Source organism: Podarcis melisellensis (genome assembly GCF_964234715.1).
Source record: "Podarcis melisellensis genome assembly, chromosome: 13".
Lineage (NCBI taxonomy): Eukaryota > Metazoa > Chordata > Lepidosauria > Squamata > Lacertidae > Podarcis > Podarcis melisellensis.
The window spans coordinates 26,157,865-26,185,851 of record NC_138545.1 but is presented as its reverse complement, the minus strand read 5'-3'; the positions used below and the strand labels follow the sequence as shown (position 1 = coordinate 26,185,851).

General features: G+C 39.3%; 5 protein-coding genes and 1 long non-coding RNA gene across 6 annotated transcripts; 3 read left to right on the top strand and 3 right to left on the bottom strand.

Moving 5' to 3' along the window:
* Positions 1–201: 201 nt before the first annotated feature.
* LOC309355523 (olfactory receptor 5B21-like) lies at positions 202–1,149 on the top strand (the record flags this gene model as incomplete). The annotated part of the gene is made up of 1 exon (XM_081886461.1): positions 202–1,149. One exon carries the CDS (start codon positions 202–204, stop codon positions 1,147–1,149), a length of 948 nt encoding a protein of 315 aa, XP_081742587.1.
* Positions 1,150–6,322: 5,173 nt separating this feature from the next.
* Positions 6,323–7,267, top strand: LOC309354847 (olfactory receptor 5B21-like; the record flags this gene model as incomplete). The annotated part of the gene is made up of 1 exon (XM_081885112.1): positions 6,323–7,267. The coding sequence occupies one exon, from the start codon at positions 6,323–6,325 to the stop codon at positions 7,265–7,267; it is 945 nt and encodes a 314-aa protein (XP_081741238.1).
* A 1,714-nt stretch (positions 7,268–8,981) lies between these two features.
* On the bottom strand, positions 8,982–12,436 carry LOC309355603. The gene is made up of 3 exons (XR_014162552.1): positions 12,422–12,436; positions 9,243–9,305; positions 8,982–9,102 (listed from the first exon to the last, which is right to left on the bottom strand). It is a non-coding gene; the product is annotated as an uncharacterized lncRNA (long non-coding RNA).
* A 4,548-nt stretch (positions 12,437–16,984) lies between these two features.
* On the top strand, positions 16,985–17,932 carry LOC309356099 (olfactory receptor 5AR1-like; the record flags this gene model as incomplete). The annotated part of the gene is made up of 1 exon (XM_081887278.1): positions 16,985–17,932. The coding sequence occupies one exon, from the start codon at positions 16,985–16,987 to the stop codon at positions 17,930–17,932; it is 948 nt and encodes a 315-aa protein (XP_081743404.1).
* Positions 17,933–19,571: 1,639 nt separating this feature from the next.
* Positions 19,572–20,552, bottom strand: LOC309356098 (olfactory receptor 6B1-like; the record flags this gene model as incomplete). Its single annotated transcript, XM_081887277.1, has 1 exon — positions 19,572–20,552. The coding sequence occupies one exon, from the start codon at positions 20,550–20,552 to the stop codon at positions 19,572–19,574; it is 981 nt and encodes a 326-aa protein (XP_081743403.1).
* A 4,362-nt stretch (positions 20,553–24,914) lies between these two features.
* Positions 24,915–25,922, bottom strand: LOC309356097 (olfactory receptor 6B1-like; the record flags this gene model as incomplete). The annotated part of the gene is made up of 1 exon (XM_081887276.1): positions 24,915–25,922. One exon carries the CDS (start codon positions 25,920–25,922, stop codon positions 24,915–24,917), a length of 1,008 nt encoding a protein of 335 aa, XP_081743402.1.
* Positions 25,923–27,987: the final 2,065 nt, after the last annotated feature.

Below are 27,987 nucleotides of genomic sequence, written 5' to 3'. Positions count from 1 at the left end.
TGAAGATCTTCAGCTGATTCTCCGGTCCAAACTATATCCATGATTCATTGCTCATAATGATATACCACTGCATCAAGACTAACGATAGCAGAAATACTTGCATATCTGAAGTGATAAAAAAAATTCTAGTAATACTTGAATGTTGGCACTTTACACTTAAAGATACTAGAAATTAAGCATTTTAATTTCAATTCCAAAGCTATGGAGAATTTTGACAAAGGCAATGGAACACCAATAACCACATTTACTCTTCTGGGATTTGGAAATGACCCTAAACTACAAATTCCATTCTTCATGGTGTTTGTATTCATCTACACTGTGACTGTGGTTGGAAACATCATAATCATCACTCTGGTAGTCTCTGATCATCACCTTCACACTCCTATGTACTACTTCCTTGGAAACTTGTCCTGCTTGGAGACCTGCTACACTTCAACTGTCCTCCCCAGGATGTTAGCCAGCTTCCTGACAGGGGATAGAACTATATCTGTTGGTGGCTGCTTTGCACAGTTTTTTTGGTTTGGGACCCTAGCAATTGCTGAATGCTACCTGTTGGCTGCCATGTCCTATGATCGCTATTTAGCCATATGTAAGCCCCTCCACTATGCCACTCTTATGGATGGGAAACTCTGCTTTCTCTTGTCGGCTGGGTCCTGGCTATGTGGGATTACAGTTATGACAATAGTAGTAAGTTTAATGTCACAACTATATTACTGTGGTCCCAGTGAAATTGATCATTTCTTTTGTGAATTGGCACCAGTGATTAATCTCTCTTGCAGTGACACCACTATGGTGGCACTGGTGGGTCTCATAGTCTCAGTCATAGATGCTATTCCGTCTTGTCTCCTAACGCTGATGTCTTATGTGTGTATAATTGCCACCATCTTACGGATCCCATCTTCAACAGGGAGGAAAAAGGCCTTTTCAACCTGTTCTTCCCACCTTATTGTGGTTTCTATATTTTATGGATCATTAATATTTGTATATGTGCTCCCAAAAAAGGAAGCTCTGTGGGAAGTGGACAAAATCTTTTCAGTCTTCTACACAGTCTTAACCCCTCTAATCAATCCCCTTATCTACAGCCTGAGGAACAAAGAGGTGAAAGAAGCTTTAAGGAGAGTCATAAGCAAATGCAGGGTTTTAACATAATTTGCACTATTAGCCAAAATATGCCTTAAAATGACCTTGTGAATGGGCAGGCTCCCGCAGAGAAGCTCATACTTGCTCTGCTCCTAGCCAAGAGAAATGGAGTGGGTGCAAGATGGGTGGTTGTATTTTAAGACATCTGATCTACCTACTATGCTGTTTCCGACATTCTGAGTATTCTAGGGGGCATGGAGAGGATCTTCTCTGTGATGGGGAATGGTTGTGCTGATATTCAGAACTGGTGCTCTGAGGAACTGATAAAAAGTGATGATCTAATTTCAGTCAACTTTCATCTGTCCTGTGTCAATTTCCACTGAATTATTTATTTAATGTGGATATATTGACAAAATATCCTCATGGAGGGTCGAGGGGAGAGAGGGAAAGATTATTGACTCAACACAAAGTGACTTTCTGACTAAAACCTTCAGCCAAAACAAATAGGGTTTTTGCTTTTGTTTCCTTTCAATATCATTGTTGGAACATTTCCTGATAGTTTCCACTGAATTGGGATATACATCGTCATTATGATGTTTCATCCTGGTTTGTGTCAAACCAGATAGCATTACAAGACAAGCTATACATGTAATATGCAATATTTTTCTTATACTTGTAAACAGTGCTTTTGCTATGTTTTTCCATTGAATAAAACACGGTAAACCATGTATGTCATTGTAATGGATTGCTTTGAAGTCATTCCAGCATCGGGTGGGTGGGTGGGGAAATCACTACCCAATCCTGGTCTGTATTTTGCCAGATGAAAGGTGGCAACTCTACTCATGAGAAAGCTAACTGGTGTTCTTTCCAGCCCTTGCAAAATTCTTGTATTTATGAGTTTGCTCAAATTATAACCCTTTACTGAATCTATTGATTTGGCAGGCCCCCCTTCCTTTTTTAGCACACATTGCTTGCCATCAATAAATATTCTCTGTTCTAGGAGCTATTGAGTTTCAGAACTGCGTTGTAATATTCAGTGGATTCTCCAGTCTAAACTATATCCATTCTTCATAAAGAGGTATCATTCCATCATCCACAAGAGGTCCAGAAGGTGACAACACAAGAATGGGCCTTTTCTGTGGTTGTTCCCTCTTTTTGGAATTATTTCACCAAGGAGACTTGCCTAGTGCCTCTACTATATAGCTTTAAGCATCAGGCAAAAGACTTCTCTATAACTAGGTCTTTGACTAACAGTCTATGGCCTTTTAAATGTGTTTGTGGGAGTGGGGTTATTAGTTTGTTTTCATTTGTTTTATTATGTATTTTGTGCTCACATTTTGTTTTTATATTCTGAACCACCCTGTGATCTTTGCATAAAGGCTGGTATATAAATTTAATCAATCAATCAACTGAATCAGATGACGCTTTGCAAGTGGTGAACCTTTGAGTCACATTTGTCCTTATATGATGTTTTGGGAAACCAGCACTATGTAATCATCTTCTGTGAAGCCTGGCGTGCAAGTGGGTCAAACTGTAAGATCTCTCATTGGGTTTCATGGCTGAACCCCCATGGCAAAAGATCATTTGTGAAGCTTAGAAGGGAATGTGGTTCTTGAGCTGAAAAGGGATCTGCATCGCTATAATAGTATCAGTATGTATCAGTTCCTTCCAGTGTTTTCTTTATAACATGATTTCAGCCTAAAAAGTGTCTTCATTTGGCCCACCACTTCCACTTCCATGGCATGGGAAGCATGACACCGTGATGCCAGATGTGGGGAAGCTAAAGTTGCCACAAAAATATGTTTGCACATACTGTAGATCAGAAGATCAGCATTGGGGTGCTGCAAGGTACTATTCCCGCCCCGCCCCCCGCAATGGTCTTCAACATTTCTTTGAACTCATCAAGATTTTTCAGTTGGTAGCACTGGTGTTATGGAATACACTGATGTTATTGAATGTACTTCCTGATGAAAGGTGAGGGGCTCCATCTCTATGGCATTCAGCCAACTTTTCCATCTTTCTACCTGCCATGGACTGGTTGGGCACAGAGAATGGGAGGAACTAGCTGGAGAACCACCAAGGGAAGAAGGCTTAAAGCCCGGGAAGTGCAGCAGGGGAGGACAGAGGCCAAGAGGCAGAGATGAATCAGGCTTGTGCATGGTCATGAGTGTCTCCCCCTCCTGCTGTGACAAGCTCCTCTCCCTTCTAGTCTCCCAGAATGAGTAGAGGTATGAATAGGGTGTAGAAGATGTTGGCTTCACACAGGCTCAGGCTCTGATTCCTTGGAAAAATCCCTGGAGAGGAGGGAACTTAGATGGCTGTGGCGAGACAATGACTTTCAGTCTTGGCAACTGATTCATGGGACAAGACCTGTAGGGATGAGCTGCTGTGCATATTAGGCCTGACACTCTGGCAGTTAATGGATCAAAATTGAATCACAACAAGACAGGGATACTGTTTCTGGGGGATAGGAGGCATGCAGGTGTGAGGGACTCCCCGTCGGGAGCTCGTCCTACACTCAAGTAGGACTCTGGCAGAGACACATGCCCAACTAGCATGTTCTCTCCCTCCTGGTCAATCGTTCAAGAGCTTCAAAAGCTTTCTTCAGCCCGAACATGACAGTGACCGATGCCAACAGATATTGGAACACTTAGGGAATCCGCAGAGTCTTTGCAGCTTGCGTAACAGACCTCAGCAACTCAGCATTTTGGCTAATCTACTTTATTTACATATAAACACGCACGGAGCACTGCAAAATGGCTCCCTCTCTCTCTAGCATCAGACAGCAAAGAGAAAGAACAAAGGATAATAGTCCCACTTCACGGAACACAGTAAAACAAACATCCTGTCTCTGTCACTTCCCACTCTGTGGAGTCAAAACATACACCGTCATGTGACCGACAAAAATCCCATGACCCCTAAAGGACCAGGTGCACAGCCTGGATATCATTTTGGACTCACAGCTATCTATGGAGGTGCAGGTCAACTCTGTGCCCAGGGCAGCTATCTACCAACTTCATCTGGTATGCTGGCTGAGACCCTACCTTCCTGCCCACTGCCTCTCCAGAGTGGTGCATGCTCTGATTATCTCCCAATTGTGGGGCTACCTTTGATGGTGACTCAGAAACTGCAATTAATCCAGAATGTGGTTGCTAGACTACTGACTGGGAGTGGCCACCACAACCATATAACACTGGTCCTAAAAATCTACATTGCCTCCCAGTATGTTTCCAAGCACAATTCAAGGTACAGTATTGGTGTTGACCGTTAAAGCCCTAAACAGCTTTGACCCTGCATACTTGAAGGAACAGCTCCATCCCATTGTTTAAAACAGGCAGTTCCAAGGCCCAGCTCCAAGGGCCTCCTTGCGAGAATTGAAATTACAGGGAACAAGGCAGAAGGCCTGTGGAATGCTCTCCTGTCAGATGCCAGAGTTAAAACTACTATATAACTTTTGATAGACATCTGAAGACAGCTCTGTTTCGGGAAGCTTTTACTGTTTGATTCCGCCCTCCCCCCTGTATTTTTGCTGAAAGCTGCCCAGGGTGGCTGGGATAACCCAGTCAGAGGGGTGGGGTATAAGAAATAAATAATTATATCATCATCATCATATACAGGTTGTGCTAACTCCAACTTGCACAATCTGATTTACTACCAGCTTGCTCCTGTCCCTACCTAAACAGGCTATCTTAACTGTAGTATGCCCTTGCCTGTCTCTGACAGACTTCTTACAAACCCCAGAATCCAACCTGGCCACAGTGCCATCCAATCAATGTTCCATCCCACCACTTGGTACCATATATCCATCAAATTATGATGGCTCAAACTAAGTTTAGCCATCTAAGTACATAAAGTTCTGAAGATTCCTATCTCATTGTCATGCTTTCACAGCACCCATCAGCACAGGCATAATTAGAGTAGCACTTTCCCCACAGAAGAACAATTTAAGCATAGTCCTTAGAAAACTCAAGAGGTTTTTCTTCATACTAATCCCTTGTGGCCATTCACCACCTTTTAAACCCTCTTCATGTAAAACATATTAGCATGAGTTACAGTTATGTTGAAGTGGCAACACGAGCTTAATGTGGCCATCACTGCTGAGGAAATAAATCACTAAGCTATTCTGCCTGGTGGTAAAGAGGAAAGGTAAATTTTTATTATTTTTCTCAGACCTTATCACTGTTATTGAGAGGGAGGATGTCATTCAGGAGAAAACCCCCTTGTAAACAGCCCTCCCCCTGTGGTTATGACTGTTACCTTTACACAAAGAGTGAGCAGACTTCGGGCTTTTAAGATCTACGTCTATTCTTAATAGAACCCCAGAATTTACCAAACCCAGCTAGCTGTAAATGCCATACAGACAGAATGGAGGAACAAGTCTAAGCTGTTTCTAGTACCAGAGATAAAATGGGTTTACAGTCCATTAATGCAATAGTCAAGGTTATATTAAATTTTCTACCTCTGAGCAGGTGAGTTTAATGTTGATGTCATTACTAAACAATTGGGAATCAGAAACCATTAGCTTCACCTCACTCCTGCTTTGCAATGCAGGAGCATATGACATTGAACTTCTTCCATATTGTGGAAAGTATATGTGAATGAAGCTTCAGTAGGTAATAATTTTTGAGATAGATTCAAGCTAAGTTAGATGAACTTTGGTCCCAGTAAAATAAATGGGACATGCTAGTCCTGACTGAAATCTTTCATATTTCAAAGGGAGTTTAATGCAGCTAAGATACTCTGTATCCAGTCCTGTGACTATAGTGAGTAGCTCAATGGGAACTGTCCTTACATTGTAGTGAATGAAACATAAGAATCATTAGAGCTCCTATGTTTCATAGTCCTACAGGATTGTAGCCAGAGAATCAGACCCACAATCCACAACTTGTTGCACAATATTATTATTTTATTGTTTATCTTCTAACTGTAAAGTTTGTTATTTATTTAGTATATATAGCCTAACATCAATAAATATTCTCTGATCTAGGGAATACTGAAAATGAGTTGCTCAAAGTGAAACAAGAAGTTTCACAAGTGAGTTGCAATCTTCAGCTGATTCTCCAGTCCAACCTATACCCATGCTTCATGCTTCATAAAGATGTATCACTCCATTAAGATTATGCTTCCAATTTCTATTTGAAGTGATTTTTTAAAATAACAGCAATTCATGAAAGTTGGAACATTACACCTAATGACCTAAAGACACTATAATTTTGGCAATTTAATTTCAGTGACCATTGCTATGGAGAATTTTTACAAAGGCAATGGGACATCAATAACCACATTTACCCTTCTGGGATTTGGAAATGACCCCAAATTACAAATTCCATTCTTCATGGTGTTCGTAATCATCTACACTATGACTGTGGTTGGAAACATCATAATCATCACTCTGGTAATCTCTGATCATCACCTTCATACTCCTATGTACTACTTCCTTGGAAACCTGTCCTGCTTGGAGACCTGTTACTCTTCAACTGTCCTCCCCAGAATGTTAACCAGCTTCCTGACAGGGGATAGAACTATATCTGTTGGTGGCTGCTTCACACAGTTTTTTTGGTTTGGAAGCTTAGCAATTGCTGAATGCTACCTGTTGGCTGACATGTCCTATGACCGCTATTTAGCCATATGTAAGCCTCTCCACTATTCCACTCTTATGAATGGGGAACTCTGCTTTCTCTTGTCAGCTGGGTCCTGGCTATGTGGGATTACAGTTATGTCAATAGTAGTAAGTTTAATGTCACAACTATATTACTGTGGTCCCAGTGAAATTGATCATTTCCTATGCGAATTAACACCGGTGATAATTCTTTCTTGCAGTGACACCACTTTGGTGACACTGGTGGTTCATATACTGTCAGTCATAAATGCTGTTTCTTTTTTCCTGACACTGTCGTCTTATGTGTATATAATTTCTACCATCTTACGGATCCCATCTTCAACAGGGAGGAAAAAGGCCTTTTCAACCTGTTCTTCCCACCTTATTGTGGTTTCTATATTTTATGGATCATTAATATTTGTATATGTGCTTCCTAAAAAGGACGCATTGTGGGAAGTGGACAAAATCTTTTCAGTCTTCTACTCAGTCTTAACCCCTCTAATCAATCCCCTTATCTACAGCCTGAGGAACAAAGAAGTGAAAGAAGCTTTAAGGAGAGCCATTAAAAAATGCAAGGTTTTAGAATAATATGTAGATGCCTTGTCCACACATCAACATCAGCCCAAGTATGCCTTACCATGACCTTGTGGATGTGTAGGCTCCCCGGGAGAAATTCACATATTCTCTGTTCCTTCTGAGTATTTTAACCACAACACAGCATGGCAATTATGCTAAGGTTTGCCTTTGTGATTTATCTGAAATGGGGATCATGGTTCATGTCAGTAACCATAGAACATTGGCTACATATCGTGGTTTAGAAGAATCCTTAACTACAAGCCCCATTTTGGATGGCAGACTAATATAAATTTTAGATTAACTGTTGTGCCTTCTGTGGTTAGTAAATAAGGAAAGTAAAGCTGATGTGACCTGCTTATGAGATCCAACATGTTTATTAAATTTGTAGCATGCCACACTTTCATTTGCCAGGTCATGTAAAGCAGCCCAGAATACATATATTGCAAGACTGTATACATATATTGCAAGATGTAGAGCTATTTTTTTCCAGATTGCCAGAATGCCTTTTATTTAGCCACTGTTTTGATTTTGCAGATAGATGTATGGTAGTCCCATGGCACATATGCAAGCGTTTTCTTATTACCATGAGTGAGGAAACTCCAGCCCATGGCCTTATTAGACCTAAAATGCCTACTCATTTGAGCCACCTTTCCCACTTGATGCCATCCATCATCATAATTGTTGTCGTCATCATATATTTAGTTATACCCGACCTTTTCCACAGACAGGGACTCACATGTGGGGTGGGTAAAGTTCTAGCTATGTCAAAAAGCGACATTGCAGGCACCACCAACCAGCTGATCGTCAGCAGGGTCCTATAAGGCACCATTTCCCCCCAGTGGTATTCAACATTTCTTTGAACCCATTTTTTTTTTTCCAGTGTAGCACTGGTATTGTCAGGCTGCTGTCAGCGACTCCCGGCCAATTGCCCAGGAACATACAAAGACATGGAAATGTTTCTTACCATACACTTTTTATTCAGTATTTACAGAAAGACGCTATAGAACCCAACCTCTTGGATAATGGCATTGTCCATAGTGAATCTCCACCCCCTGTCTCTCCCAGTTCCTCGTTTGTCATCCTCATTGTCTCTCCTGTGGGTGGTGCTACGTGCCCTTTGTCTTTGAGCTCTTTGCTCTCCTACTTTCAAGGCTCGCTGGGTTCTGAGAGAGGGCTGGGTCTGGAATGCTTTCTAAAGACACTGTGTCTATCAGCTGTCACCCCCCTGGTGTTTCCTCCTCCTTCTCTCCCATTATTTCCCAACTTTCCCCCTTGTAAGAATGTTAACACAAAACAGTATATGTTCCTGTATCAATAAAGGACAGATCCTTCCTGCTCACAATAAAGAGGTTTCCACGTGTTCTTGTACTGTACTGAAACCTGTAAATGCTCATGTTTTCACATATGCATGTATTCTGCTTGTATTCTGCTTGTCCCTCTCCCTGCTTGTCCCTTCCCCTTCTCTCCTGCCACACTATATTAATTTGCCTTTTTACAGAAACATTGTAACATCTCTTGATTTTAAAGAAGCTTGTGTGTCTATACCAAATGTAACTTTAGTAGTGTAAAATTGTAACTTCATGAATGTAAAATGCATCTATTATGTTGCAAGGGAAAGATAAAGTAACAGAAATGTGTCAGAGGTGGCCTCAGTGGTGCAGCACCATCTATTGAGTCTACCATGCATGAATCTCATACATCCATTCACAAAAAACACGTACTCTCATTCACAAAATGCAACTTTATTTAAAAGCGACCATTACTATCTTCCTGCATATCCTTGACAGCCCACAGGCAAAACGTTCAAATCCTGTTTCCCTCCTTATCAGCCTGCTCCAGGTATCACTCTGCAAACAAGAAAACATATAAGTAAATGTGTCACAAACAAGTTTGTATAAGCTTCTTACTGACACCACCCAGGAAAAACAATGTAAATCACCCACAAGTACTGTCCTTAACACAGATGTTTTCCCCAAGTGTCACTCACCTGCAAATCCATTCATGCCATGCCTAGTCTGTCGTCTTCTGTAATCCATGTGCTTGCATTGTCCTGTATGAAAAACCATGTGTATAAATATCCCTTTGGGGTTCCTTCTCGTGAAGCAAGGAACCCTGTTGCAACAATCATTTCTTTGTTTTCAATAAAGATCAGGCTTACAAGCCGCCTTGCTTTGAATTTTCCCGGTTTGGTCTCTGTTCTTTACTCCCGACCATTAAGAGCCTAAAACGTGCCTTCTTGGTAGTTGCAATTCACTTAAGGAAGGCAACAATTTATGGGCAAATATCTTTAACACCCTCATCTGCCTCTGAGCCATGACATCCCTAAAACCCCTGTTGTAAATCTAAACTGACTTCCTCTTCCTCCTCTTTGAAAGGGTCAAGCTGGGGAGAGGGTCTCCACCATTTCTCCTCTGCCCAGTCCCTGATAGGTATTATAGAATGCAGGTCTTGTTGATATATTAACATTCAGCTGGCCTATTAAGCTGTCTGCCTAAGCTGCCTATCTTAATTGATGATTTAATGTAGGTTTATTTATTTATTATTTATTATGCTTTATTAACCGTAGTTGCATCCATACATCAAAGACATTTTATAGACTGTAGATCAAACTCATCAAAATAAAAATTCCAACAAAGAAGTATATATCTTCATAAATTTGATTTCCCGTCCTTCTCAACATCTTTTCACTCCAATCTATGTACATCACTCTACTTTAACCCATTTAACCTTTATTTACAGAGCTTATTCAAATGGGGACACCAAATTCAGATTGCAACACTTATTTTTTAAGTAATTCTTTTGAGGTTTCCAGTTACCATTGAACTCCTGTTTTTGCTTATCTTTAATCTTTTCTGAGAGACTATCTAGTTCAGCATATTCTACCAATTTTAGTAACCATTCTGATATGATGGGGATTTGGTCACTCTTCAAATGTTTTGCTACAAATACTATCATGGCTGTGGTGACATACAGAAAGATTTTCCTTATCTTCCTGGCTATATCTGCTCCTGTAATACCCAATAAAAATGATTCTGGTTTTTTGGGGGAAGGATGCATTTAACATTATTTGAAGCTGAGTATGTATGTCATTCAAGAAGGTTTTGATCTTTTTATAAACCCACCACATATGGAGCACCTAGTTCTCCATATCTCCAACATATATTAGGCACACCTTTCTACACTTTTGAGTTTAGAAGGGGTTAGATACCAGTGATAAAACATCTTTTGAAGGTTCTCCCTTAACGTATAGCATGCTGTAAAGTTCCAATTTACTTTCCATAGGTGTTCCCTTTGGCTCATCTCTATGTTGTAACCAAAGTCTTGGACCCATGTGATCATTGCGAACTTAACCTCCTCCTCCTTGACGTCCCAGTCCAGGAGGAGTTGGTATGTTTTGGAGAGTGTTTTAGTTTTAGACTTTACTAGATCTGATTCAAATCTGGAAATCTCTGTCGAAAATCCTATTTTTTTATTACATTTATCACATTTTATCACATTTGAAGGTTTCAGATAATTGATAATATTGGAACCAGTCCTTGGCTAATTTTGATAGACTTCTTACAAACCACAGAATCCAATATGGTCACATTGTTGTTCATCCAACACCTGGCACCACACATTCATCAAATAATGATAGACTGAAGTCAGTTTAGCCCTCCAAATGAACTGTTTTGAGGAGTACCGGTAATTATTCCTATCTCACTGCCACACTTTCAGAGCACCACTGACTCATTCTGTTAAGTATAATTGGTTTAATTGATACTAAAAATGGAAAATTCCTGTGTATTAATGAAGCTTTAAAATGAAAAAAATATCTAAATGTGTATTGCTAACACAGGGTTTTACCACTGTAGTTTTTTTAGCTCCTAAATGGGTTAATGATTGCCTGTAGATTGTTTTCTGTTACTCTACACTAAAGTAACATTTGATCATGTGATGAGGCTATTGAGGTTCAAATTCACCATCTGGAAAGGGTATGGCTGTTAGTCTTTCTCTGAACACTACAGAGAAGAAAGGCATGTAAAATGGCTCTCCAAGAGCTGCATAGTTTGAATAATATTTTTACGGGTCTGGACAATGATTTCATCCAAAAGGAGTGAAATATTTAGGGATATGGTTAACAGCAAAGAATATAAATATTTATAAATCTAATTAAGAAAAAAATGTGGAAATAAATAAAAAAGAAATCTATCTATGAACTTATCACTTTTAGGAAAGATTTCGGTAATCAGAATGAACGTATTGCCAAAAATGCTATTTTTATTTCAATCATAAGATGTTTCAAAGAATGGCAAAAAGATATTACAAAAATCATCTGGAAGGGGGAAAAGCCAAGAATAAAATATAAACTACTTACAAATATTAAAGACAGGGGAGGCTGTTCCCTACCAAATCTTAAATTATATTATGAGGCGTCTTGTGTTTGCTGAATCAGGGAGTGGATTAAATTAGAAAACACTGATCTATTAGATCTTGAGGGACATGACAATAGATTTGAATGGCTTGTGTATTTTTGATATGAAAAAGTGAAAGTGCATAAAGGATTTCAGAACCATATAATCAGAAACACAACTTATAAAGTTTGGGAAAGATATAAAAATTTAATAGAACAGAAGACACAATGGTGGTTGTCACCCATGGAAGCAATATCTCTCAAAAAGATAAATATGAGGACAAATTGGCCAACATATAGAGAGCTCCTAATTGAAATGGAAAATCAATTAAAATTAAGAAAATTTGAGGAAATAAGAGAAAAGATAACAGATCAGTTACAATATTTTCAACTAAATGAGATTTTTAAAGAAGATAAAAAGATAGATTTTAGTTATATAATATCCAGATTTAAAAGAGAAATTGTATAGGACAATGCCAAATTATTGAAGAAAATATACAGCTTGCTGCTAGAATGGGAAACAAAGGATGAAGAGGTTCAATGTGTGATGATTAAGTGGGCAAAAGATCTGAGACATAATATTCAAATCAGTGATTGGGAAAACTTTGGAAGGTGAATCTGAAATTCACTGCATGTACAACACTGAAAGAGAACTATATGAAATTGATGTACTGTTGGTACATAACACCGGTAAAACTTGCTAAATGTATAGAACAAGTTCTAATAAATGTTGGAAATTCAAGAAATTCAAAGACAAAGAGGGTACCATTTACCACATGTGGTGGGAAAGTTAAATGGTTATAAGTTACTGGGAAATGATATATAACGAATTGAAGAAAATGTTTAAATTGACTTTTATTAAAAAACCAGAATTAGGAATAACAGGAAGCCAAATCCTGAAGGAAAAGAATAAATTGTTTATGTACGCAACAACAGCCCAGATTCTATTAGCCCAAAATGGAAGGAAGACATGATACCAACAACAGAAGAATGGAACTGAAATTGATGGACTATGCTGAAATGGCTAAACTCACAGAAAAGCTTAGAGACATTGATAATGAGAAATTTCAAAAAAGGGGGGGGGACCTTTATTGTGTATGAACAAAAATATTGTAAACAAGTAGAAACATTGGCAGGCTTTGATTAAACATTTGCAAGCAGTTAAAAATGAGATAGTTAAAGAAAGGAAATTCGAATTGAGATATTAAGGTTTGATGGTAATCAGTTAAATGTTGATAAAATAATGAGAAAAAGAATAAGAGGTTTGATTATAATTATGCAGAACATGTATACATTCAATGAACCAGAAAAGGGAATGGAGGGAAGCCAGGAGGTTAAAGAGAACCTCCAAAAAAGAAAGAGATGATGTTTATATATTGAAAAAAGTGTTGATGTCTTATGTTTATGTTTTTATATTTTTGTTGTTGTTGTTTTTGTTGTTTCTGTTTTGTGTTTTTGCTTTTGTTTTCTTTTTTACAAAGAATAATTGTTGGAGTTAAAATTGTAAAATTAATTAAAGTAGAACCATCATTTTATAAAGGGAATATGCCTCCTTTTCTCAGAAGAGCAATTTAAGTGCAGCTCTTCTTGGAAAACTCAAGAGGTTTTTCTTCATACTGATCCCTTGTGACCATTTCCAACTTCTTATATAATCCCTCTTCTTGCAAAACATGTTAGCATGAGATGCTGTCATGTGAAGCGTCTGGACAAGTTGTGATCATCGCAGCTGAGGAAATGAATCACTAAGCTGTTCTGCCTTGGTTCCATCTGATGGTCAAGAGGAATGGTAACATTATTATTATTCTCCTTTCATTGCTGGAAAAGAAATGACAAAGAGAAAGTTCTCTCTCTCTCTCTCTCTCTCTCTCTCTCTCTCTCTCTCTCTCTCTCTCTCTCCGTGTGTGTGTGTGCTCCAATTGTCTTTCCTCTGAAATGCAAAATCCAGGACATTAATTTCACTATTTGCCAAACATTTACAGTACAGACCTATACATGTGTACACAGAACTAAGTCCCATTAAGTTGAATAGCACCCTCTGGAAAGTTGGTGTATAGCTTCAGTCTTTGGCAACACAGAAATAGGCATTAATTTCAATTACTTTAGCATTACTGTGTTGAGTTGTAGCCCATGGAACATGAGTACAACAGATATATTTTCTGAATGGCATTCTTGTGGCTCTCACATGACTCTCCCTAAAGATTTCTTAACCTTTTTTTGATTTCCCCTTGAAATTCATCAGACCTTTTTGTTTGGGAAAAACACCCAAATTGGCCTCAAATATCACAGTGCATACCATTTTCATGAAAATTGTATTGGACACTGATGAATGAAATACAAATACATTCAAGAAGCTGTGATTATCCAGGAATCCATTCCAGAAGGCAGATTTATTTAATAATAATAATAATAAATAATAATAATAATAATAATAATAATAATAATAATAATATGCTGTTGTGGTTCGAGGACCCGACCCCCGCAATGTGAAATGAATACACAAGGACACGTGATATAAGGTTGATGGGCAAGGAAAGGCCACAACTTTATTGATTACAGCAGTGAAAAGGTATTGGCTTAGGCATTGGATCTCTAAAACAAGTGGGTTTCAGTTACAGATAGGTAGCCGTGTTGGTCTGCCATAGTCAAAACAAAACAAAATTCCTTCCAGTAGCACCTTAAAGACCAACTAAGTTAGTTCTTGGTATGAGCTTTTGTGGTATCTGAAGAAGTGTGCATGCACACGAAAGCTCATACCAAGAACTAACTTAGTTGGTCTTTAAGGTGCTACTGGAAGGAATTTTGTTTTGTTTTGACAAGTGGGTTTATTCACCAGTAGGTGGAGCCTGTTGATGCTAATCCAACTATAGGCTCATCCCTGATGTCACCGAGGGTCGTGCCATGGCCTCCCGCCAAGCAGGCATCGGACAGAATACACGACCGCCAGATTCCTTTAACGGAATACCCCAAAATTGAAGGCATAGGCAATGGCCACACCTAGCCCTTCGACACACCACAACACATTATTCCAATGCCTAACCTACCCACCAATACCACAAAAGTTGTGACGATTGCTACGAGGTAGGCGAAAAAACCAAAAGGCCTAATGCCAAATGGAAAAACTCCTACCAGGCCCCCTGGACAACTAGGGTGACCAACCTAAGGTCCATAGCAAGGCCAATGACCTAAGCCCTAACTCAAAGGGAGTGGAGGGTGGGTGACTCGTGACGAGACAACGGCGAAGAATGAGGCCGGGGAGAGGCTGGCGCTGCAGCAAAAGGCTGCTTAGCACGCCCCCTCGGAGGCACCTGGTTGGGTGCCTGCCGAGGGCCGTGGGCGCCAGCCAGGAGAGGTGGAGGCAGGGGGCTAACGCCCCCTGCTAGGGGCGGTGCTCGGGCTCCCGCCCACAACCACTCCCCCCTCTTCCAGGGAGGAGAGCCTTTATTTGATACTTCTTACATTTGTTCTCCTTGCAATTACTTATCTATCACTTCATCACTTCTGAATTATCTTGCTTAGTTTCAAACATCTTCAGCAACTGATGTTCTTCTGCTTCCTTAGATCTTACTCTTTGGTGTGTGTCCCTCTTTACAAACTGTTATTCAGTTGAGAGAGAGGGTGCCAGTAAGGAGGAAAGACCCTTGTAAACTATTGGTGTTTCACAACTTTAACCTGTTGCAGGATTGCAGTTGAATACAGTGGTATCTCGGGTTACATACGCTTCAGGTTACATACGCTTCAGGTTACAGACTCCGCTAACCAGAAATAGTGCTTCAGGTTAAGAACTTTGCTTCAGGATAAGAACAGAAATCATACTCCGGCGGCACAGCAGCAGGAGGAGGCCCCATTAGCTAAAGTGGTGCTTCAGGTTAATAATAGTTTCAGGTTAAGAACGGACTTCCAGAACGAATTAAGTACTTAACCCGAGGTACCACTGTATAGCAGAGCATACGCAGACTTCCAGAAGCAATCAGTTGCGGGCAGGAAGGATGAAGCAGGAACAAGACGCTGCTACCAGTAACTTGGTTACTTATAGGTGTTTTATTATTTACAGCAGACTCACAAGTTACTATATAAATGATACAGACAAGGATCTTAACTCTCTCACTTAACATACTCCAAATGGCTCTCAGAAAATACACTGACCAACCAACTATCCAGCCAAGGAAGGTCATGAGTCATCATGCCTATGTGGAGACCTCAACCAATAGCAGAGTTGTAGCCAAGGCCCCATATCTCTAGGCAGAATAACCCCCTCTGCTCAGGCTTCTTGGCCTTCAGCCAACTTCTTAACTGCTTTTGTGAGAAGCTGCATCAAATGGCACGTAGGCATAAAAATCCCAACATAAACAGCCCTTCCTCTGTGGCAATGTTTAGTCATATTTTCTCCATACATAAAGCATGGCCAGAATCATAATCTAATTAAAATGAGAACTAAAGAATGTACCAACCATAGTTAGTTTTAAATGTGTACAGATAGAATGAAGGAACAAGTCTAAGCTGTTTTCATTACCAGAAAATAAATGAGTTTGCAGTCCATTCATATAAAAGTATACTTCAGGTTATCTCAAGTTTTCTATCTCTCAGCAGGTGAATTTAATGTTGATGCCACACAATTGGAAATCAAAAGCCATTACCTTCAGCTCACCCCTGCTTTGCAGTGTAGGAGCAAGCACATCACAGGGAAGTTATTCCATGTTGTGGAAAGTGAATATGAATGAAGCCTCAGGGGGTACCTGTGAGATGGATTCAGGCTAAGTTAGTTCAATTTTGTCCCAATGAAATCAATGAGACATGCTAGTCACGACTGAAATCTCTCATTTATTTCCAAGGGAGCTAAAGGTAGCTATCATGGTCTGTATCCAACCTTCTGAGTAAAATGGTCAGTGCACTGAAAAGTGTTCCTTTCATTGTAGTGAATGAAGATGTATTAGAAGCACCGGAGCTCATATTTTGCATAGTCCTGCTTGATTGGAGTCAGAGAACCAGACCCACCACCAACAGTTTGTTGCTCTATATTTTTACTGTACTGTTTAAACTGTAAAGGTTTTTTATAGTGTATATAACGTGCCATCAATAAGCATTCTCTGGTCTGCAAAATACTGATGATGAGATGTCAACGGTGACGCAAGGAGCTGCACAACTGTGTTGTAATTTTCAGCTGATCTCTAGTCTAAACTATATCCACAATTCATCGTTTATATAGATGTATCACTTCATGGTCACTAACTACAGGCAAAATTCTTCCAAATTTCATTTGAATGATTGCAATCATTGAAATCTGGAATATTAAAATTCTGGGGAAACAACAATTTTAGCAGTTAACTTCCAGTGAACCTATGGAGAATTTTGAAATAAGCAATGGAACAGCAATAACCACATTTACCCTTCTGGGATTTGGAAATGACCCTAAACTACAAATTCCATTCTTCATGGTGTTCGTAATCATCTACACTGTGACTGTGGTTGGAAACATCATAATCATCACTCTGGTAGTTTCTGATCATCACCTTCACACTCCTATGTACTACTTCCTTGTAAACTTGTCCTGCTTGGAGACCTGCTATACATCAACTCTCCTTCCCAGGATGTTAGCCAGCTTCCTGACAGGGGATAGAAGTATATCTATTGGTGGCTGTTTCACTCAGCTTTATTGGTTTGGATTCCTAGTTGTTGCTGAATGCTACCTGTTGGCTGCCATGTCCTATGATCGCTATTTAGCCATTTGTAAGCCCCTCCACTATGCCACTCTTATGGATGGGAAACTCTGCTTTCTCTTGTCAGCTGGGTCCTGGCTATGTGGGATTACAGTTATGACAATAGTAATAAGTTTAATGTCACAACTATATTACTGTGGTCCCAGTGAAATTGATCATTTCTTTTGTGAATTGACACCGGTGATTAATCTATCTTGCAGTGACACCACTTTGGTGACACTGGTGGGTCTTACAGTCTCTGCCATAGACACTATTCCTTCTTGTCTCTTGACACTAATGTCTTATGTGTGTATAATTGCCACCATCTTACGGATCCCATCTTCAACAGGGAGGAAAAAGGCCTTTTCAACCTGTTCTTCCCACCTTATTGTGGTTTCTATATTTTATGGATCCTTAATATTTGTATATGCACTTCCAAAAAGGAAAGCTCTGCGGGAAGTGGACAAAATCTTTTCAGTCTTCTACACAGTCTTAACCCCTCTAATCAATCCACTTATCTACAGCCTAAGGAACAAAGAGGTGAAGGAATCTTTACGGAGGGTCATAAGCAAATGCAGGCTTTTAGAATAATCTGCAGAAGCTTTGTCCACACATCCGTGTAAGCCAAGATATTCTTTACCGTGACATTGTGAATATGCAGGTTTCCAGAGTGAAGTTCACATCTTCTCTGTTCCTCCTGAATATTTTAACCACAGCAAAGCAGGGCAGTTGTGCTAAGGCTTGCCTCAGTGTTTCATCTCTGCTTGGGTTTATGGTTAATGTTACTAATCATAGCCTACTGGCTATACATCATGGTTAAGGAGAGACCTTAACTACTGTTCCCAGTTTGGATGACAAACTGAAGCACAGTCCTTAGCTTAACTGCCATGCCACACTGTTGTTATATAGCAGGTATGAATTCCTCTCTGGGAGCCAGCCTGGGCTTGGGCATGGGCTTCTCTGCACGCCATGTGACAGTCTGGGGGCATGGCGGTGACAGAGCTAGGCAGTAACATGACATGGAAAGATGGATAATACAAGTCAGGTTATTTTTTAAAAGCTTGTTGTCCTTCTGACAGGCTTGGATTGGCAGCTACCTTGCTCCTGAACAGAGTATGGTTTTGACATAATTTTACACTGGGTTAACTTTGCTGGCTTGCTTTATACCAGCTTCTTGTGTATAAGATTGCTCTCACAGAGAATATGAGTACTTTATTATCTGTTGTTTATCATTTTAATGTAAAATGGCATATATAGTCAATGCAGTGTACAATTCAATAGGCAATGGATGTAACAGAAGGCTTTGTAGTAGGAATTTTATAAGGTGATTTGTATTGTGATATTATGAGTATATTATGCATATCATATCATCTGGCATTTCTGTTCCATATTCCCTTTTATTACAGTCATCCATTATGTACTTTGACTTCTTCCTACAATTATGCTGTCTCTGAGCTTTCTTCTTTTTATTTTCCCCACCATTGAGGACCATGCCTTACAAAAAATCCTTGCTTATTTTTTCTCATTTCCCCCCATCCTATCTGGTCTATCCCTGTATATATCATTTGTTGTTCCTTGCTTTTGTCTTATCATATTATTTGTGATGCTTTCATGAAAAGGACATTGTTTTCTTTTCCTAGCTTGTAATGAAATCTAAAAAGATTGTTATGGTAGTTATATAACCTATTATTCTGTTTTGTAATTATTATTTTATAAACTTATTTTTCCCCAAGGAAGGTCAAGCAGGGTCCAAAATGCTTATTAAATCATTTGCTATTCACCTTACTGCTTTTGAGTCCAGTTCCTCTTATTTTGGGGTGGGGTCACATTTTTGTGGGACATTGTCTCCTAAAAGGCAGGTTGACCGTCATCATTTTTTTTATTCCAATGGTAGATAACAATTTAGTGACACTGATATGAAACACATAGAGGAGCTTCTATGTTCATGCAACAGATTAAGAAAAAATATTTCTTCACATTGGTTAAACTTCAGCTGGGTCAGAAGGAAATAATGAAGTTAGCTGGATATCATTTGAGATGACCAGAAATATTTATTCACTCACTCAACATAGAGGGGTGATTCTAAGAAATTTTCTCTGATGGAGGAATGTCTTCTATTCATAAGAAGGTGTTTTTTGTCAGAAGTGCCTTACTCTGCCAAACAATTCATTGGATCTAATCCAGACATCCTATATCAGTTCACAATCCAATCAGAAATTCTTTATTCATTCTACCCAAAGCTGCTGTGGAAAAATGTACTTCTCCTTACAAAACTAAGCAACTGATAGATAAGCTTACTCATAGCTTCCTTTATCTCTCTGTTTCTCAGGCAATATACAATGGGATTGACAATGGGGGTTAGAACTGTATAAAAGATGGAGAAGACTTTGTTCAGGTCTTTCAATGTGTTTGTTTTGGGAAACATGTAGACAATGACAAGGGTTCCGTAGAAAACTATAACCACTGTAAGATGGGATGAACAAGTGGAAAAGGCCTTTTGTCTCCCTGTGTTTGATGGAATTCTTAGGACAGTGGAGATGATCAAACTATAGGACACCAAAATCAAAATAAATGGGGCTAGAGCTATTAGGGAAGAGAGGAAGAAAGCCATTAATTCCATCTGTTGTGTATCACCACAGGCAAGCTTTATAACTGGGGTGAAATCACAGAAGAAATGATCAAGAATACGAGGACCACAAAATGATAGCTGGGACATCAAATATGTTGTTATAGTGTTAAGTAGAAAACAGCTTGCACATGATCCCATCATAATCTGTATGCACAATGTATGATTCATTAAGGCTGAATAGTGAAGAGGCTTGCAAATTGCTAAATACCGATCATAAGACATAGCAGCCAGCAGATAACATTCTGAACCCACAAGAGAGCCGAAGAAATAATATTGTAAAAAACAGCCCCACATAGGAATTGTCCTCTCTCCAGTCAAGAAACTTGCTAGCATCCTGGGTACTATGGTTGAGCTGTAGAAGGTCTCCAGGCATGAAAGATTTCCCAGAAAGAAGTACATGGGGGTATGGAGATGCTGGTCACACATGATAAGAACAACAATCAGAAGGTTTCCAGTCATGGTCACAGTATAGATCAGAAGAAACATCAAAAAGAAAATTAACTGTAGTTCAGGAACATCACTAAATCCCAAGAGAATGAATTCCGAAAAGTCTGTCTGGTTCCTCCAGTTCTGGGTTCCCATTGCATTTACTATGCATGAATAAAAGAAACAGAAGTACACTCGTGAAGATAACCATATACACAGTTCTTTAAAAATCGAATCTGTTCATGGATCTTTTAATAGTTCAAAGATGGATAAAATCTGTAAGAAACATGGCAAATTAAGAGGTTAGATGAAATAATTCCACAGGTGTTGCAAAACTAACTCTTTAGTACAGGAGTGACCCACCAAAATGTTCTATTTGACATGGGTCTGTAACTTTGCCTCTAACCTCTTAGGAGAATGAGGTATGAAGCAGAGGATGGGCTATGCATGCAATGTAATGTCAGCCAGACATTGCAGAGTTCAAGAGGGAAAATTTCTTCTCAAAGGCAGGATATATATCCATAAAATAAAGATTCTCAGTCTCATATAAAGGTTAATATTTCACATACTGTATATATAGAATTTGGGCAAAAAAATTAGTTGATCTGAGAAAGCAGACCTTTGCATGTTCATATCTCAATGAACATGTTGAGATTGGCTTGGAAGTGTCTTCTAATGAAGGGTGGTTTTATCAATTAACCTTGTAATCGCAATAGTATTATTTGCTAACTTAGCTGATTGTGGGACCTTATTGGTTCCTGCTACTTTGGTAACTGTGTGTGAATAAAAAAAATTGAATTTTGCAGAATTTCCAAACTTATGAAGCTGCCTCATACTGACTCAGACCACTGATCCATCGAGATGAGTATGGTCCATTCTAGCTGGTAACAGCTCTCTGGGGTCTCAAAGGTCTTTCACAACACATGTTGCCTGTTCATAAAGTAATCACAGAATGGGTGGTATGCCAGGGGTTGAAACTGGGACTTTCTGCATGCTCTGCCACTGAGCTACACCCATTTTTGTGTGACAATGGTAGCCAATGCTTCTGTTGCATTCAGCCTGAAAATAACATCTCTAGAGATTGTTATGTGGATTCCATAGGTGTTTCCCAAACTCAGCCCATATCATATTTATTCTGCTTTTCAACAAAGGTTGATCTCAAAGTGGCTCACAGTAACAAGAGTGTTAAAAAATGATCACTATGATCACTATAATATCAAAAACAATAATTTAAACAAAACAATTCATCAAAACAATGCAATTCAATGCAATCTCATAGTGATTCAAAATATCAGGAATAGCTCCTGAACACCAGCCCTGTGCCGGTTGGCATGCTCTCTCTTAGAAGAGGCTTCCTCGTTCAGCAAAACACTCCGAAGCTGCAAGTTATTTCATAGTTTTTCACCCACAAAGAGAGAAACTGGTTACTTCTATGTTGCATTTGGAGTGGTGGTGCAATAGGTTTCATAATAGACCCACACTGTCTATGGTGTCTTTCTTCCATGTGGGATATTTAAGACGACTCCTTTCCACAGTCCATTTGTAGAAGTGTACTGGACTTTATCACTACTTATAGGGGGCACAAGCCTCACGCAAAGAATGATAGGACAACATTCCTTCAGTTCTTGCCCTTTGGCTCACATCACAGAAGCTTCTAGCAAACCCTTAAGAGCAACCAACAAGTCCTGCTTACAGTTAACCCTGCTAAAAGTCAATACTCATCAAGCTCTGTATGCACCATGAGCCTCTACATGAATGATCCATGTACCCCATTGATGGGTAAAAACAAGTGGCTGATTTTTCAACTTTGAGCACTTATTTCAATCTAGACATACAGAAGTTCTTCAGACCTAAATGTTGAACCAGTTCTAGTGGCTTAGTAAGCAGAACAAACGTTTGATGTAAAATACTCTTGAATCATGATTTCTAGTGAACTAGATATCACTCTCTTATTAAACTCATGGTTGCTGTTATGCTGAAGACCAAAATTCTAAATGTATTAAATATACAGGTCATTTAATAAGTTCCCCATTTCTGCATTAACATACGTTACTGGAAATAATGCTCCATTCATGTCTAAGATAGGACACAGTTAGAGTTTCTATTGCATTTTTCATAATTTTGCTAAAGGAGCAAAATTCCTACCGCTTCTGAGGTGTTATTGGTGCATTTGATTGTTTTGATTACAGCATCTTTCCAGTGTTAGAAAAAAGTGCAGTGTATCCCACAGAGCACGCAGCCTTATAGATTTGAAAAATAAAAAAAGAAACACTCCCAGTTCATTGCTATATACTCATTTTAATTGGTGTCACTTGTGTAGGCAACTTTAACTTGAGGTGCCTAAGGAATTCATTACCTACATTACATCTACACTAATGAAAGCTGCAATAGTGAAAAATGGGTATTCATGGGGGGGGGACTATGTTTTTGGTCAGTTGACAAAACTGAATTATATTGTATAGATTCATAAGAGACTCTAAATGCGTAGTTAAGTTGCAACCTGTACACAAACTTATTTTGAAGTAAGACCCGCTGAGGCTAGTAGGGCTGACTTCTAAGTAAAATTATCTAAGATGTATATCATATCATTGAATTGCTTTATGACACAAAACCATTGTCTTGTTTCAAAGCAGAGATTGGGGGGGGGGGGAATTAATTCAGTTCACATTTAAAGGCAAACCCATCTAATTCACACATTCTGAAAAATATGTAAATCCAAACATTGGCATCCCTTGAAATTTGTATTTCTTCAAATTTTGCAATGGAGCTCCCGGCCAAGTAGTGTGCATAAAAATGCATTCAAATGCACACGTGAGTGAAAGTAACATACACCCTCCAGGTTCTCCTCCTCTTTTCCTCCAGGTTCTTCTCCTTCTAGCACCATGTAAAGTTGGACCATTCTGCTTAACATCAGTTAAGTGAGAGGTTCTGACCCTGCATGGTGCTGTTTCTTCATGAGTGACTCATTCATTAAAGAGCTGCTCATAGGGAAGAAGCTACCAGGTGGGAGGATCTGATGTGGCAACCATCCTTTCCTGTCTATTTTTTTGTTTGTTTTGTTTTTAGCATTTTAGCACTGCTCCATGAATTGCTTCAGGAACAAATCCAGGGTATGGTAGGTAGCCACCGGGGTAGCTCAGAGCAAATAGGCCCAATCTGGGGGATACAGATCAAGGCCACACAGGGCAGGTTGTGGGACCTATGCACAGGCCTACTTAGTACTAAGTAGACATGTATAGGATTGCACAGTAAATGGTTTGAGAACCTACTCTGGAATGACTCTCTTAATGTTTGAATTCTGTTTCCGTTTTATTCAAGTGAAGTAACTGAGTAATTGAACAAGTGGGTGGATATGATGTTCATTGTAAGATAATTCACAACATAAGACATATGCACTGCCTACCCCCACCCCAGAATAAAGACTTGCACACAGGAAAGTTGGACTAAAGGGTCAAACTTTATTAACAGAACAAAAACATTTGTAGCTGGGTTCTAAACACATGTGGGATGAATTTTGGCATACAGCAAGGGAATGTCAATAGCCTTTGGACAACAGCATCCCAGTAAAAGCCCAAACCCTAGCTTCAGAACTAGAAGAGGTTCCTATTGCCACCTAGCACAACTGTGAGATGACAGGAAACCTGTTTCCTCACACTGTCCAGCATTCAGCTGGGTAGACCTCCAAGTTCCAGGATCATCTGACCAAGCGACAAGTCACTGTAACCAGCTGGCAATGTGAGGTGGTTGGTGCCTCAGGGAGCTTACATTATGGGCATGAGCTAGCTGCTATATTCTGGAAGATCAGCACTACATAGAACTAAAGAACAATAGAACCACAGAATCATAGAACTGTAGAGTTGGAAGGGACCCTGGGAATCATCTAGTCCAACTCCCTGCAGTGCGGGAATCCTGCCCACAGCCATTCCTGGCTGGCTTGTACTGACCCATTGCGCCACATGACCCGCATCAGGTTATTTGGAAGACCTAGTCACCCAAAGGAAAATATAGGAAACAGTGTTGTGGTCTCTTATGTGGTAAGGAATACATTTGCTGCTACTATGTGATTTGAAACACTGCTGTTTAGTAGCAACAAATGTATTCCTTACTAAATCTGTCTGAATTGATTTGTGTTTAAAGCTGCTTGTGATAGGAAGAAATATGTTCCCCATTCACAAGTCCAGAGCATGTGCATGAGTTTGTACATAGGTGCGATTGCATTTTTGTCATAATCACATACATATTAACTGAATGGATCAGACGAGGCTGTATATGCAATTTAGCATTCTAATTCAAACAAGTCACTTCCCTATGAAAGCAAGGTATGATCATGGTAGCCATCTCATTGATATAGTAGCGGCAGCTTTTACATTTTTATTTAAATAAAAAAGGCCCTCCAGATGTTGCCAAACTGCTTCTCCCATCAACCCTGACCATTATCCATGGTAGCTGGAACTCATGTAAGTTGAAGTCCAACCAGTTCCCCATTCCAGGAGTATACAGAAGAAAGCCTGATGATGCTTATGATCTATCGACAAAATATCTCACACCTTTCCTTAGCGCTTGTTTAATGTCTTTATTTCTCAGGCTGTAAACGAAAGGATTCACCAAGGGTGTTAAGACAGTGTAGAAGACGGAGCAGACCTTGTTAAGGTCCCTAAGTGTTCTGGTTTTTGGTAACACGTATACAATGACTATAGTGCCATAAAAGAGTGTAACCACAATGAGGTGTGATGAGCAGGTGGAAAATGCTTTCTTCCTTCCTAAAGTGGATGGGATCCTCAGAATGGTTTTTATGATGCAGCTGTAGGAAATAAGTGTTAAAAGAAATGGCACCAATCCAAACAGAGCTGACAGAACAAAAATCAGCAGCTGTATTTTCAGGGTATCGTTACAAGACAGTTGAAGTAATGGTGCAAAATCACAGAAGAAGTGGTCAATTTCATTAGGTCCACAGAATATTAAGTGCATCATTGAAGAGGTCGTTAAAGTATTAACGATGAATCCAATGACCCAAGAACCACTTGAAAGTTGCAGGGAGAACCTGGCATTCATAATGGTCATATAATGCAATGGTTTGCAGATTGCTAGATAGCGATCATAAGACATAGCAGCAAGCAGATAGCATTCTGCAGTAGCCAAGGCCCCAAAGAAATACAGTTGCATGAAACAAGAATTCACAGACATAGACTGGTTCCCAGTTATGAAACTGTTCAGCATTCTGGGCAAAATAGTTGATATGTAGCACGACTCTAAAGAAGACAAATTTGCTAGGAAGAAGTACATGGGAGTGTGTAGGTGTTGATCAGCTGCAACTAAGATAACAATCAAAAGGTTTCCCAACATGGTCACAAGGTAAATCACTAGAAATACCAGGAAAAGGAGCTGAAATGAATGGATATTTCCAAATCCAAGGAGGATGAATTCTTTGACCATTGTTTGATTGTTCCATTGTTTATTATCCATGAAATGCTCCTCAGGGTATTTCAAGGAACTGCAAAAGGCAATAGGTAGAAATACAGGTTTCATCATTCAAATCTGATACATAACATTTAATATACAAGTATGACTACACCCTGAGTTTTTATGTGCATGTGCACAAGTGTGTGAATGTGGAGATCATTCTTTTAATAAGCAAGTTCCTCGGTTCAGCAGATGAAAGGAACAGATTATTTATTGTTTTCTGATGAAGTTTGGTTTTTTTCTATAAAACATAAATCTCTTTGGTTTTCTGCTATTCTTTGGATATTATGAACAGACTAAATCTAGCCCTATACAGTGGTACCTCGGGTTACAGACGCTTCAGGTTATGCATTTTCAGGTTGCGCACTGCGCTGAACCCAGAACGGGTACCGGAACGGGTTACTTCTGGGTTTCGGTGCTCACGCATGCACAGAAGTACTAAATCGTGTTTGCAAATGCGCAGAAGTGCTGAATCGCGACCTGCGAGTGCACAGATGGTTCCACTGCACATGTCTCCTGAGAAGTCCCAAAGAGTCCAGAAAAATATGTATAGTGAAGTATAATACCAAACAGCTTCTAGAAGAGGAAACATAATTTTCTCTAATTATTTTATAGGTGAGACACAGGTGACATCAGTGTAGATTTTAAACAAATATTACCGGTACTTTGAAACTTACTCGCTTGCAAAAAAGGGGGAAAAAAGGAAGTTGTACAGATTACCTTTTATGAAATAAGCAAATATTTACTCAGAGAAGGCCCACTGAAATGAATGGACTTATTCATGTTCATTCATTTCAGCAGGTCTATTCTGAGTAAAACTTAGTTTAATGAAACCCATTGTTCATGACTTCCGTTTGTTGTTCCTTATTTGTCTCTGTCAGAAGCAATTCAAAAAATCTAGTTGCCTATGGAAATTGACAGTACTGCACTCAGATAGCACTAACACATGTGCAATAAGAGTAAGTAAAGCTTATTGGATCTTAAGTGCCACTTAAGTACCATTTTAAGTGCTACATGTAACCACATTTCTCTTCTATTTATGTTTTTCTCATATTACATGAGTATGGTCTTTCAGGTCAAATGCAAAGACAAATGAGCACTTTTGTATCATTATTTAAATATCTTCTATTTCAGTTTGGTAAGCATTTGCCCAATCATCTAAAATTGGCAAGTTCATTCAAGTTTAGCAACATATTTAAAAGGTAATGGTGATTTCGTTATTATAATGAGATGGCATGTTTTGCTTTTAGGCCAAATTATCATGAATATCTCATATGAAGATGCTGTATCATATCCCTCCTTTGTGCTACATTAAGGCTTTTAATTTACATCCTCACAGCCTACACTACAGTCTAACCAGCAGAGTCTACAACTCTTAGAGTCAAACCAGCTGTCTCCATTTTTAAGTAGAATCCAGTTGTTGGGCACCATCAAGCAGCCAGCTTTGCTCCTTGTAGATCCCGGATGGGCGGCTAATCAAATGTGAACAAAGAACTTCGAATAAAATCACCTTATTTTTTCCCCTTCTGAATTTAGTCACAATGATCCAGATCACATTTGCAACAACAGTACCCCAACAACCATAATTACACTTCTTTCTTTCTAGAAACGAAAAATGAATGATTTTACAGGACGAAAAATGAGCTGCCCTCAACAGGCAACATTATATCCTTATGAAACTGTCATGCATGGAGGTTTGTGGACTGCTCTACTGTGATGTCAACCACAAATCTGTTTACATTCAACACGCTAGGGAATTAATTAAGGTAAATGTATGAAGAGAGGGAATTATTAAGGTCTAGTTTCAGATATCCAGAAATCCCAAAGTGGAAGACTGAGAATTCCCAAAGCTAGCATCAGTATTTTTGTTTAAATAATATATGCATAGTAAATAAATTTACATCAGGCATAAGAGAGTCTCCATTGATTATTTTAATAAGCAAGTATGCTCTTATGGGATACATATGAGAACCAGTGTGGTGTAGTGGTTAAAGTATTGGACTAGGTCCTGGAAGACAGGGTTCGAATCCCAGCTCAGCAATGAAGTGGGTGACCTTGAGCCAGACGCTTTTTCTTGACCTAATCTAGCTCAGGGTTGGTTTGAGCATAAAATGGGAAGAGAGAGTTCTAT